This window comes from Anastrepha ludens, chromosome 2 (genome assembly GCF_028408465.1).
Source record: "Anastrepha ludens isolate Willacy chromosome 2, idAnaLude1.1, whole genome shotgun sequence".
Lineage (NCBI taxonomy): Eukaryota > Metazoa > Arthropoda > Insecta > Diptera > Tephritidae > Anastrepha > Anastrepha ludens.
In genome coordinates, this window is record NC_071498.1 from 125,924,584 (window position 1) to 125,939,123 (window position 14,540).

The window sequence follows — 14,540 nt, forward strand, 5'->3', positions numbered from 1 at the left end:
TTTTGGTTTTGTTCGTATGCATTGTCTACTCATAAATTATACTCAGTGGCAAATTTCGCTTGTTAACAATGGAGTGGGTGTCTTGCATTAGAAAAGTGTGGTAAAAGTGCAGGTGAGATTTACGAATTGCTAAACAAATTTAATATTTCGACCTTGTTTGTTTACCGCACGATCAATCGTTTCACTCAATCGTCAGAAAAAGAAGTGGTCAAATTCGCGAGGTTCGAACCAATGCAGCCATAAAGTTCTTTTCACAGCCATGGAAATGTTCTTTTCATAGATGAGAAAATGTTCACTGTTGAAGAAGTTCTTAATAAGCAAAAAAACAAAATCTATGCTGAAACTTCTAAAGACGCAAAAGATGTTGTTTCAAGGGCTCAGCGGCCCACCATCCAGCCTCCGAAATGGTTTGGTGGGGAGTGTCTTGTAAAAGCGTTACTTCTCTTCATTTCTGCGAAAAGGGGGTTACGACCGGGGCAAAACTATACCAGGAGGATATCTTATAAGGCGTGGTGAGGCAGTTGAGCAGCACTCTCTTCAATGGAGAGCTTTGGATCTTCCAGCAATAGTCCGGTCCAGGTCATAAGACAAAAACCACCCAGCGGGGGCTAAAAAAATCAATATTCCTGGGTTCATAGCCGCAGAAGATTGAACTACAGTTTGTGGTCAGCATTGGAGAACATGGCATCTCGAAGACCTCACAGAAATTTGGAGAGTCTCAAATAGTCTTTTGTTCGAGCAGTGACCTTAATATCCATGGAAATCGCGCGTGCTGCAATAGCTGAATGGCCTAATCGTTTAAGGCTTGTGTAAAAGCGAATGGATACCATTTCGAATGAAAATTTAATATTTTTTTAATATTTACATGATTAAATGAAACTAACTTCATTAAGCAAGTATTATAATTTCATATCTAACTATAACGGACTTAACTTGTAACAGAACTTCTGGTACGGCTAAGTACATACGTAACACATGAGCTGAAAAGTTGCGGGCTTAATAAAGAAAATACGTTCTTTTTTTGTTCAAAATTAGCTTTACCCAACAACGTAATTTCCATCAGCACCAGAACAATCATTCCAGCGTCGCTCTAAAATTTGAATACCACTTTTATAGAACGATTTATCTTTTGCCTTAAAATAGAACTCAGTTTCAGCGATAACCTCTTCATTCGAGTGAAATCTCTTGCCAGCGAGCATTTTTTAGGTCTGCGAACAGCCAGTAGTCGCTGGAAGCCAAATCTGGCGAATATGGTGGATTCAAAGTTCCATTTAGTTTTGCCATTGTTTTGATTGACTTGTGACACTATGCGTTGGCTTGAAAGTGAGCAAACGCGGCACCTACTTTGAACAGAGCTCTCTCATAGTCAAATGCTCATGCAATATAAAGTAAACACTTTCTTTTGATATCTTTGTGATGTCAGCTAACATACGCAACTTTACTTTTCGATCATTCAAAACGATTCTGTGGATTTTTTAATGTTTTCTGGTGCTACCGCCTCATAGGGACGTCCACTGCGCTGTGCATCATCGCTGTCTCTACAACCACGTTTGAAGTCAGCACACCATGGTTCTATTGTTGTTTCTGATGGAGCGGAGTCCCCATAAACTTTTCAAGCCATTGCTTTGCTTCAACGGCATTTTTCCCCATCAAGAAGCAGTGTAAAATTATTATATGGAATTCTTTTTGATCCATTGTTTTGAAAATAACAAAAGTAGCAGCACTCTTAGCACACTAACTCTCGAAATCATTAAATTTTTTAGGATTAGAAAAAGAAGTGAATACAATAAAACTAGTGCCATCTATCTGTTAGGCCCGAGACTTCTCAGCTCACGTGTTATCTGGTATATTTTTATGTTGGACTTCTCATACAAAAGCCTACAATTTGAAATAAGCAAATTAGTGAAGGCACACAACACGCATGCATGACGTAAACGTTAATCTTCATTACATGTGCATGTTATACGCACACCTATACATGCATATATACATACATATGTACATGGATGAACGCATATCGGCTGTATCGGATATCGCCAAATGTCATAAAGGCTAAGAAATTGCAAAAAATTCACACGACCAAAGGGCGAAGTGAAAAATGGAAGAGAGAAACAGAGTGAAAAATATCGATTACTGGCTCAGGATGTTAAATAGAGGTGAGTGGAGGGGTACTTCGTTTGTTTGTGCTAAAACGGAAACACACGAGCACAAACACACAAGCGCACGAAACAAGGCCAACAACAGGCAGTGCAACAAATTAAGGCAACTGTTTTGTGTAACTATTGATTTTTTCATACTTGCGTACTTATACATACATACCCGTATAGATGTATGTATGTATATATAAAAGTGCCCACAAACCAGCGCTCACACATACTTAGATGGTATTTTAAAAAATAAGTGAAACATAACTTGGGTGCAACGCTAATTCCCAAAGGTCCTTTTTAGTTTCAGTTCTGTTTTTGTTTTTTTAATTCTGTCGCTGTTTAAGACCTTTTTGCCTGGCTCAACGGGAGAGGTCAAGGACGGAATGCGCGCAATCACAATATGTCGGTTCAAAAATCAACATAACACACTCACTTCGTACATAAATACATATATGTATATAAACACATATTCATGAATATCTCGCGCAACGTTTCTATACGCATGAGCAGCCGTTGCCCGTGCCGCAGACACAACTTGGCGATTCCTCAAAGTATTAGTGGCTCGCATACAGGTAGCAGGAAGGCAGGCGGCAATTCAAGGACAGCTACAACACCATTAGAAAGTTTGTGTATGCATGCGATGCCAATGCATTGGGGCAAATAGGAATTAGGTCAGGGAATTGTCGCTAACTGCAACAAACAACTGGGATGCACTTAGTGTATAGACGCTTGTGGATTAGATGCCAGCTGAAGAGGATAATAAATGCTAAGCAAATATAAATAAATACTCAGTTTGAACAAATATGCGTATATATGTATGTGCATATGTATAAATATATAAGTACTCACAAGTCTATCTGATGTGTAAAGGACGAAGGCAAAAAGGCAAAGGTGGAGGACAACGAGAACAGAACAAGCATATGGAGGGCAACGACAAGGACGAGGGGAATAATATAAATGGTTACAAAACCGAACAAAAACAGTAACAACACTAATAACGCTGGCATTAACAAGAAAGGCAGGGCACAAAGGCAAAAAGACGATAGCAATAAATAAATAAAAAATAAATAAAAATGAATAAAAAAGTACATTAAGTAAGAAAATGTGCGTGGTGTTGACTTACCTGCGACAGATCTGAATCATCACGTAGTTTTTCAATGATGCTAGCGCTGACGCTCCACGGCGACATGGCCATGCATAGGCAGCCGAGCAGCACGGCCTGCAGCGTGCACCTGCGAAACGCTGATGGCATTTTTCACACTTGTTTTTAGGCTGTTTCCTAAACTTAGACTACTGCACGACGACGTGTAGGAATCCCAACAATCATATGCACATATAACAGGAGGGCAATGACAAGAATGCAGCGGCGATGACAGCGACGTCGATTAATGATTGATGTTGGCAAATGTCAGCGAGTTGGCATGGGTTGAAAGCAACAAAGAGAAGCTATTTATTAGATCCACAAATGTACATACATGTGTAAGTTTAGGCACAGTTGCTTTTACATATGTATGTGTGTCTTGATTATGAAATTATATGCATTAAGTTAGAGTTGTTGCAACTAATATTACGAATGTTGCACATTTCATTTGAATATTCCGATGGTCGATCGATTCGAACCGCGCGCGAGATATCTACCGTAACTTTTCACTTTAATTTTATATAATAATTTATTTTCTGAATGCCACTATACATAATTACAGTCAAACACATACATATATGCACACACTCACATAAAAAGATCGGGAGCAAATGGAAATTATCTAAGCATGCAAACTGTAAATGCAGTCACGGTGAAATTCGACAATTGCCAATAACCGCTCATACCCTCTGCCACCGTTTGCGCAATCAGTACACCAACCACTTACATAAGCATTCACAAAACGGCGCACAGTGTGCCACGAATGATCAAAAATGCATTTATATAACAACTTTTTTGACAACCTTATATAAATAACTACAATGTGATTTGAGGGATGAGAAAAAGAAGATAGCTAATTACTTTGTGGTAATTAAATATTTCCATTGCTTGTGTCGCAGAACTCAATTTCGAGATCATTTTAAATGGCCACCCTACACACTTGCTTGGCACAAAAACATAGTAAAACTTCGGAAACTAAAGAAGCTACTAGCTAAGTTTTGCTCCCAGCCTGGATCAAAATTTTGCTATCAAATCCTTTATAAGAGGATGGTTCGAATGAAAAAATAAATAATTGGCGTTCACACTTCTGTTAGGTGTTTGACAAAGGTCCTCCTCCTGCTTTTTTATGAGGAGCTTTTTCACGGCAGAAATACACTCGGAGGTTTGCCATTGCTTGTCGAGAAGCGACCGCTATTAGGAAAAAAAGTTTCTTGCACAATCCTTTATACATTTTTCATATAATGATATGATCCAAAATGCTTTTCGTAAATTAATAATAAAACCGTTTGCTAATTTCCTCCTCAGACTTTGTTTCACGAAGATGGACAAAACTGAGAAAAAAATAGCAGAACACTTAGGAATAAAAGTAGAAAAGTTATCGGATAACAAAACAGGGAGTATCATTGATGGTGACCAAGTAGAGGGCTGCCAACTTGCAGAAAAATTAGCGCGATATTGCGAGATATCACTGGCTTTTCATATAACATTTCGCACGTAATTTTTTCATTCTACTCCAAACCATTTAAGAGTCTGCCTAGGAGATGACTTCAAAGGGTCATATTTTGGATGAGCTAACTAAAGAAATCAGGCTGTATAATATAGATACATTAGAAATTAATGTATACCTATTTTCATGCGGTTGCCGTAGCGGAATGAATTGGTGCGTGTCTATCGTTCGGCTGTGACCAAGTTCGAAACCCCGGGCATGAAATATCAAATGATAGAAAAAGTTGTTTCTAATAGCGGTCGCTTTTTGGCAGACAATGGCAAACCTTCAAGTGAATTTCTGCTAGAAAAAAGCTCCTCCTAAGGAACCGTCTGCCGCTCGCAGGCGGCATTAAACTATAGGTCTCTTCATTTGTGGGAAAGCATCAAGGCGCACACCACGAATTGGAGGAGAATGGAAGCGCTTATTTTATATTTTTGTTCTTGAAAATAAAATGCTTCTTATAAATTCCATGAGGTTCTCAAGAGTTGTCTCCTCTTTGCGGTTGCCTAAGAGAGTTTAGTGCTCATGTAAACCACAAGGAGTCAAAGTGACGTGAGAGACCTTTTAACATTTAATTATCGTTCTACTAAACATCATTTTGTTAGACCTTATCACATCTTGGACGATGCCGCTCCGAAGTGATCGCGAGAGTAATTCGTTGTTAACACTGAAACATAAGCATTAAAACACTTTTTTCTAAAAAGCATTTGTGCTACACCCCGCTTTTTCCATGAACGTAGATGTGGATTATTGGGTTCTACCTAGCCTTGCGATATCAATCGAATTTATGTTTCCTTTTTATACAAGATGACCCAAAATGAATCATCCATTTCTGTTTAGTCATTTTTGAATAACTTTTTTATTGAAACAAAATGATGAAACGAGAGATGGAAATCTTTGTTTTAACCTTTACACACTCCATTATTTGTTTTTTATTTACAGCAGCTGCCCAGTTCACAAGTGTCAAGTATAATTGACGTACGACGCAATCAGCAAAAATTATAAAACTTCCGATAGGGTGATTAATTTTGCGCCACCTCGCATATGTCCCTTAAACCGAATGTGGGGAGCTTTGTACCTTACGGTTACCCTTTTGTTAATTAATTCTGCAGGTTTAAAATCGAGTCTGTGACCTCGAAAGAAGATGTCGAATCGAAAACCAAGCTTTGTACCATCCATGTACAAAATAGCATTGTTGAGTGGAGGGTAATCATCTTCTTGTCTATCATAAGTTATCTCTTTGCGAGTTATTAAAAAATAAAAACAACAAACATTATTTAATAGAAGCTATTCACAGAAGAGTGAGGGTTTCAATGGCCCATTGCGACACCTTTTTTTTAGTAAAATTGAAAAGTAATATAAATACGTGCAAGCGTAAGTTTTTTTCTCTAAAGTACCATATAGAGCTGCGAGGAATGCTATTCGGCTTTCTATAATATATATGTCCGAGTAATATATTTCAGTTGGGCACCCGGGTCTGGCCAGACTGGCCTTTTCATTTTTAACACATTTATGAATTAAATTTAACATATTTGTATTATAGCTTCCAAGTAGCTTTCTATTCTATAACCTTTTAAAAAGGATCCTCGAAAAGGACGATAAAAAGGCCAGAGACACGGGGGCGCAACCGAAAGTCTTAAAAAAGGTGTCCAACGGAGTGTCAAATAAGTCAAATGCTGATCTAAGCGTAGTTCTGGGCATCCCGCTACCAATCTCTAACAAAAACCTACACGACAGCCCATGTAAGCCTTCGCATAACATAAAACTAATCTCGCTTTCTAACTTCACAGTCATTCCCATAGTAAATGAAAATGCTTAACCCAGTTTTTTATTTTTATTTTTTGCCACAAACTTATATCGTAGGTGCACACTGTCCGCTGAACTGTCTGCTTTTGAAGGGTAGGGTAGAGCGTCTGTTGGTGGTCTTAAATTGCTCGCAACGGAAGCGATAAAGAGTAGCAGTGATGGCGATGCGAATGGTCGCCCAATTTCACTCGCTGGGTGGTACATAGCCAATGCACTCACGAGTGCTGGCAATATTTTCTTTCACTGACTGACGTTTACTCAATCACAAGAGCAAGTGAAGTGCGTAAAGCCATTAAGGATTGAGAAAAGATAAGGAGATAGGACATTTGCGTGCAGAAATGCCACGAAAACTTCAAGGCACCCCAACGTCAATAAAGTAGTTCAACCACCGAGCAGAATAACAGTTTCCTGCTATCTCCGCCAATTGGCCATGGACGCGTGCAGCAAGACAAACAATAAAAGGGATATCTGCCTGACCTCCTTCTCCTTCACGTTTTCCTTGTGATTTTGCATGCTCCTCTTGCCTTATTTTAATTTCATAGTGCCCTTGAGTGCATGCACGCATCCCTTATAGCCCTTTATAGAATATTCAAGGATTCCCTGTTTTTCATTTCCATTCTGCAATTACAACGTTATGTCACTAACGTCATAGGCGCATATCCTTGTATATTTTGTATATGCACAAACATACACACACATACATATTTACATATCGTACGATAATTTCGCACATGCAGGCATGTGGGGCAGAGAGAGCGAATGTAGCACGCAGCCAACCTTTTGCAAGGGTTTGTCAGCCCCTGCTGTTTCGTGAAGTGGTTCACTAATTTCCTTAAATTGCATAAAATTGTTTGTGCTAAGAATTCGAAAAAGAAACTTGAATAAATATTACACGACCAGCGCCTTTACTAAGGCTAACAAAAACAGTTACGCAATTGTTGCTGGCTTTGGTGTTGGGGTTGGTTCGGCGAGCAATTTCGCTGCTGATTTCCACGCGCTGCACTACGAATACAACTTCTTTCGACTGCTGCTAGCCGATACTCAACTTATTGCTGATGTTTTCATTATTGCCTTATGTGCTTTTGTACATTTGTGCAAACATATTCACATATGTACGTGCGCTCGTACAGGGCAATTGCTTTTCTGCTGCAGCAGCCACATTGGTTGACGTGTATTTTGAGTTCGAAAAAAAGTAGCACATTCTTCAAATGTTCACACTCGGTTGCCACACAACCTCGCTTTGCCACAATAATTTTTTCACATTGAAACCGCACTTCGAAGCTTGGCATTCGTTAATTCATCTTTGTCTGTTATGACTTGTAAATTTTTTCCTAAGCATTGACTTAAAGCTTTAACGTGCGCAAGTGTTTCTTTTTTTGGCAGCTGTATTTTAAATTTATTTAAAACGTAAGTCCCAACAGTTGCAGCCCCACCGACATAGGTAGCCACCAAATGAAAATCAATAACTGAGTAATATGAAAGAGTCATCTAAGTGTGGCAGAAGCTCAGATGTTATGATTGGTGACGGTGGCGACCGTTTTTTCGGAGATTTTCAATTATCCGGTACGTTAACAGACTGCCTAACATGGGAACATACACACACATTCACACACTGCTTTGTATATTTACTAACACACTGACACTTTGAAGCACACCCTCAAGTCGAGGCTAAGGCTAAACCTGTACTAAAACGCACCAACAACAAGAATAAACACACGGAACAAGTTTTATGGCAGTAAAGAGAGTTTAAACAACGGCAGCAACAACGGCACGACCAGCACAACGGTTCACCAAGAACTGACTGAGACCGTTTGGTGAGGCGAGCTGACAAGCTGAGTAGTAGTGTACAACGCATGCAGTATCGTATCTGTCGAATATATTATAGTACTTTTGAATTGAATTGAATAACAAAAGCAACGGCGTCACGCGCACACTCGCAAACTGTGGCTGTGGCATGGCAGCAAGAGCAAAGCCACATCAACAGCCACAACAGCCACTGGTAGCAACGGCAAGTGGTGTTGTTTGGATGGTTGAATGCTTACCAGCGCCAGCAGCACACCATGGTCAAAGCCACATTAATGGCTCTGGCTATGTATACCGTTTGGACATATCTCACTGCTTAGCCAACTCTGAGAACCGCATTGTGAGTAAAATTCGAAATGCAATGACGGTGAGGCATTAAAAACAACGGATGTGTGTGAGTTGGATATCCAAGAGCATTGCTCTCTAAGTGAAATAATGTTGTGAGAGCCATACATAAAAAATGGGGAAAATGGGGGAGATATTGCAATGTTAGCAAATATGTTGCACTTGATCAAGATATTATGGCGATATTTCTGCCTAAAAATAACTACTTCTCGCATAAATAAGTATTCAAACATAAACATCTATGGGTGTGTGGGTGTGTGTGTGTGTGCACAAACAATTGTATGCTAAAACATTAAGTACGTAAATTAAATGCCCTCGTCGTTCAATTGTATAAATGATATTGAACTTGGCACGTTAAGCACCAGCGAATGCGATTTGGTGTAATTTTTCATAGGTAACGGATGGTGGACAAAAAAAAACCAACAACGATATTTTAGTTCACTCTTAAAGGGTTTGTGCAACAGCAACAACAAGATGAGATCACTTGTAAGAGAGTGAATAAAGTGAAAGTGTGCATAGACTTATGTATTTGCCTATGTACATATGTATATATATAAGTATATGTAAGTAGTAAAAGTGCAGGTCACACCCAATTTTTATTTTTGAATTAACAGCTTTTATGTAAAGAAAGTAAATGGCCGGAGACTTGCACTTCTCCGTGCTTTCAAAGTTAACGATATTTTTCTTAATTTAAATACATACTATAAATATGTAATATATATGGGGCATTCTTTCTCAACGGGAGACCCCTATCCATCCAAAAATGTTTTTGACCTAGAGAGTTCTAATAGGGCTTAAAATTTAGCTCTTTTTATCTACTTTTCAATGCAGAGTGGCCAAAAACGAAATTCAAGATGGCTCATTTAATATGGCTAAAAATGTAATCAAAATTCATTAAATTCATTCTAATAACCTATGCCAAAAAAATTCATTTCAACGGAAAGAGTTGTACGAGGTCTCAAAATTTAGCTAATAAAGTTTACTTTAAAATACAAAATGAAAAATTTAAAAATCCAAGATGGCGGCCACAACATGGCGGCTAAATTTATAAAACTACTCAAATCCACTTAAAATTTATTACTCGGGGGTTTTTTGGGTCGCTGATTACAAATCTGGTGTTAGATTTCCAAATTTCAAAATGGCGGATCCAATATGTCGGACGGATTTTTGAAAAAACTCATGAATTCGCATGAAACTCGTTACTCAGGGGTTTATGGAGTCACTGATTACAAATCTGGTGTTGTTTTTTTTTTTAATTCAAAATGGCGGATGTTGTGGCCGTCATCTTGGATTTTTAAATTTTTCATTTTGTATTTTAAAGTAAACTTTATTAGCTAAATTTTGAGACCTCGTACAAGTCTTTCCGTTGAAATGAATTTTTTTGGCATAGGTTATTAGAATGAATTTAATGAATTTTGATTACATTTTTAGCCATATTAAATGAGCCATCTTGAATTTCGTTTTTGGCCACTCTGTATTGAAAAGTAGATAAAAATAGCTAAATTTTAAGCCCTATTAGAACTCGCTAGGTCAAAAACATTTTTGGATGGATAGGGGTCTCCCGTTGAGAAAGAATGCCCCATATATATACATAAGTATACAAACACCAAATAGTACATACCATACATGGATTCCGTAACATAATATTCCTTTATTAACAGTAACATATTCACCCTTGCCACTGCCTCTCAACCATAAAAAATAGGGAAAATAGATGTTGCCCCGAAGTTTTAAGTGTCATGCGCCTTTGTTGAGTGGACTAAAATAGTGGTAGTCAGAGGCAGAAGCGGCTATCACATCCAACTGGGTTTTGGAGTCTACGTGAACTTTTGCCATGAAAAAGCTTCCCATTCGAGGCTACCTAAAACTGTAGGACCCTCTATAGGTTAGGATCAAGAAGCACAGAGTAGCTTGGCCAAACACCGAATAAAGAAGTGATGGATAAAGTACTGGGAGCGAGTCATCATTGCTGTTTGAGGGGTCACATTTCTCATGAGTAATTAGGCGAACGCACATCACAAAAAATTGTGAAAATCATATACAGAAGTGTTAATAGTTTTGTGGAGAGACTCGATAAGGTCCTTACCTCGCGCTATAGAAATGAAATGAAATCGAGAAGTCTTTATGCCAAAATCTCATTGAAAACTCTGACTGTTTATTTAGTGTAAAACCGTTTTTATTATTGCTGCTTTTTTCATCAAAATAATATTAATTGTAACAATAGAGCGCACAAACTGAATTAATTCTCCTCACAACACAAACATATATCTATACATATTTATATTCGGTGTTTGGTCGAGCTCCTCCTCCTAATTGTGGCGTGCGTCTTGCTATTATTCCACAAATGGAGGGGCCTACAGTTTCAAGCCGACTCCGAACAGCAGATATTTTTATGAGGAGTTTTTTCATGACAGAAATACACTCAGAGGATTGCCATTGCCTGCCTTTTTCTTCATTTTGGTGTTTCACGGAGATTCGAACTTATGTTCTCTCTGAATTCCGAATGGTAGTCACGCACCAACCAATTCGCTACGGCGGCCGCCAACAGAAACATAGGCTTCCTATAATCTCCCCGCTGGTTTTTAAAGGCGGGGAGATTCCTTTGAAGGAGAATGTCAAGTACTTAGGACTCATATTAAATTACAAACTCAAGTGGAAACCTAATATTGAGGAACGAGTAAACAAGGTCAAAGTTGCATTATATACTTGCAAAAAAGTAGTCGGTATTGAATTCTGATCTCGTTAACACCTCGTGTTACACATTGGCTCTATACTTCTGTAGTTAGGCCAATCTCAATATATAGAATACTTATAAGGCGGCCATCTGCTCAAAAGGCGAGTTATGCTAAAATCGTGGGTAAGGTCCAAAGAACAGCTTTTTTAGGCACCTCTGGTACTTTAAGGGGGGGCCGTGGTCTAAAGCCCGAAAATTTAGGGAAATTTCAAAAATTTTTTTACAAAAAAAAAGGAAAAGCGATATTTAAAATTGTTAGATTTTTATTTAATTTCTTTTACATACAAAAATGAAAAAATAAAAATTTTATTTTTAATTTTAATAGTTTAAAAAATGGCGCTGAAGTTGACCCTCCCGAAAAATTGGACTTGAACGGTGTTGTCCATTTTGGCTCTTCTATTTATCTGAAACACAAAAACCAAAAAAATTATTAATCAGTATGACTCTTCTCGACACATCGAAAAAACAAAAAATCGATTTTTTTTTTAATTCTGGACGTATGTAACCCGTTAAATCTACTAAGATTATTTAAACTTATTAATCAACTTAATAACGATGAAAATGCAGGTATAAGTCATATTAAGAATTTTCATACAGTTCAAAAATAGTTGCTTGCGTTTTCATGTGCTCTAAATACTTATTTGACTTTAAGTACCTTACCACATAAGGCAACCGATATATTTAATAGTAGATGTCCATTCCTAAATACATTCGAGTCCTTACCATATTCCAGAAAAAAACATCTTTAAACGGACATTTTGTCATTTAAGGGGTTATGTACAGTTAGAATTAAAAAAAAATATTTTTTTTATATATATTTCTTAATTTATATATATTTAAGAATACACAGAAAATTTAATATCGTTCCGGTGAATATTTTCGAAGTTACACGCAAAATTGAAAAGGCGTCCCTATCTTATGTAAAGTGATTTTCAAACTTTAAATGCGTTTTTCTCAAAATGGTGTTTTCAAAGTCGGTGACGAACATTACTCGAAAACGGCGAAACCGATTAGTTTCAAATTGTAAAACGCTAAATGTTTTTTTATAAACAATTTAAGGCCGAAATTGTGGTCAAAAATCGATTTTTTTAGAAGCCGCCATTTAGATGTAGATTCGTAGATTTTATCGTAGGATTTTGGAAATTTCCGTATAATTGTGTCAGCTGATTGTTCTCTCACTACACAGTTTTGCCAAACGGTAGATTTCGATCTCATTTACAAAATAAGCTTAGAAAAATTATAATTTTAATAGAAATAACATAAAAACAATGTTGGATAATGTTAATTATAGATAAATGAACTATTTTCATTTGGTGGTTTTAGGCTTTGGTTCATTAAACAATGAAAGAAAAATTGTCATTGATAACGCGGATGTATGAAAAAGTGTGTATGTAAAAATATCAATTCAAATATTGTGTCGATACATCCAAACACAAGCACACACAAACCGATGTATTGTGCAAATATTTAACTAAAAACACGCAGTTCTTTTCTACGGAATAAGTTTTGCTCAATTTTGTGTTCTCTACCAGCTGCGGTAAGGGACTAAGACTCATTGGTCAGTGTGCGCACCATAAGCCACGCTACGGCACGACATGGCAGGTTGTACAAATATATTTGGTTGTGTTGACGCCTTTACTGGATGGTTCATGTCTGCACTAATGGGAATGTAATTTAAAAATAAACATAGGAATAATAGATCTGGCAGCCCTCAGCCAACAGCTGCTTCGTAGACAATACAAAAGAAACAAAATCTGCAGAAATTTAATTATTTTATTAAAAGCTACACGTCCGGCAAAAATGTCCTCAAACTTCAGGTACACGATGGTGCGCTCCGTTCGTCCCTACGTTAAATATTTGCCACAACTAACGAAACCGGTACTGCGGGTTCTCATCAAGGTTTCTGTTCATTATCTTGAGAGTTCGAAGTGTTCACCCGAAGAACTAGATTTAGAGTTAACTAAACTCACACATTCCGGCCATGATATTCCAGACAACTTTTGTGAACTATTCGCGGCTGTGCTACAAATTATGCAAATATTTTTGCGTACACCAAAAGGTATTGTTAAGGATCATGAACTGCGAGACTGCCTTAAGGAACTGCGGTGAGTACTTGAAGCAATTTTTATTGTCATTTCCTTTACCTTACCGCTGAAATTTGCAGATTTACTGAAGAATGCGTTGAGGACTTGAGCAAAGTGTTGTATAATCATCGTGCCTCACTAACAAAGAATTTCATTGAGGCCAAGACGTCACGTTCAAAACCGAAAAACTTGCAATGGCGCATTAATATATCACTGGGCGAGGGGTGAGCATAAATACTTATCAAGTTCGTAGGCTGTAGTACAATTGATCACTTTTTCATTATTTCCGCAGCACCTGCAATGGCAGTATTAATGCACCGACCATCATACTACACTTTCAATTGCCAGACGGCTGCTACCGCACTTTAGAATTCCCACTTTCTATGTTCCATCAACTGCGCTATAATGTGGCACTGCTTTTGAGTGAAATGCAAGCATTGGAAAGTCGCGCTGTTATGAAGAAATTTTAAAGCAGTGTAAATGGTTTTCTTTTCAAATTGGAAAATTGCAACTTATATCTATGCGCATTTGTCCTTTACTGTACGGTAGTGCTGCAACACAGACGATATATTGGAACCACTCTATAACTATATGGTATATCTATTTAAACAACTTACTTTGCTTTGATATGGGTTGGCCAATCAAAAAGTATTATATTTACCTGGTGTTTGTTGCGTTATTTACCAATGTATTTGATGTAGCTTTGTTAATTACACTGTTCGATGTGAGATTATTAAAACGTAAATTTTTGGACATTAATTGTTATAACAATTGATGTAAGCGTGATTAGTAATACAAAAACCGAGTTGTGCGTATAATGTTTTCAAAAGTACATATGTATGTATATTCATAACTAAGATAGACTTTTAGATATGTAGTAGGTTAAATTAAATTTACATTATACAAACATTTTGATGTGCATATGTGCTTTCTATGTATGTAACAATAAATATTCATTGTACTAGCAAATGAAACACCAATTTTTATTATT

The 14,540-nt window shown here is 37.4% G+C and overlaps 2 protein-coding genes across 5 annotated transcripts in view; one reads left to right on the forward strand and one right to left on the reverse strand.

Moving 5' to 3' along the window:
* LOC128855272 (fasciclin-1) overlaps window positions 1-8,390 on the reverse strand; it is a 95,362-nt gene extending 86,972 nt beyond the window's left edge. For 3 of the 4 annotated variants that reach the window (XM_054090022.1, XM_054090023.1, XM_054090020.1), the window contains exons 1-2: window positions 8,280-8,390; window positions 3,271-3,440 (exon numbers count right to left, since the gene is read on the reverse strand). In XM_054090022.1, coding sequence (XP_053945997.1) covers window positions 3,271-3,399 — 129 coding nt within the window. In that variant the 5' untranslated portion in view covers window positions 3,400-3,440; window positions 8,280-8,390. The remainder of the gene's footprint in view (window positions 1-3,270; window positions 3,441-8,279) is intronic. The other variant, XM_054090021.1, reaches the window with a different exon arrangement.
* Window positions 8,391-13,163: 4,773 nt separating this feature from the next.
* LOC128855274 (COMM domain-containing protein 5) lies at window positions 13,164-14,523 on the forward strand. Its single transcript, XM_054090025.1, has 3 exons — window positions 13,164-13,570; window positions 13,630-13,773; window positions 13,842-14,523. The coding sequence occupies exons 1-3, from the start codon at window positions 13,266-13,268 to the stop codon at window positions 14,017-14,019; spliced, it is 627 nt and encodes a 208-aa protein (XP_053946000.1). The 5' UTR covers window positions 13,164-13,265; the 3' UTR covers window positions 14,020-14,523.
* Window positions 14,524-14,540: the final 17 nt, after the last annotated feature.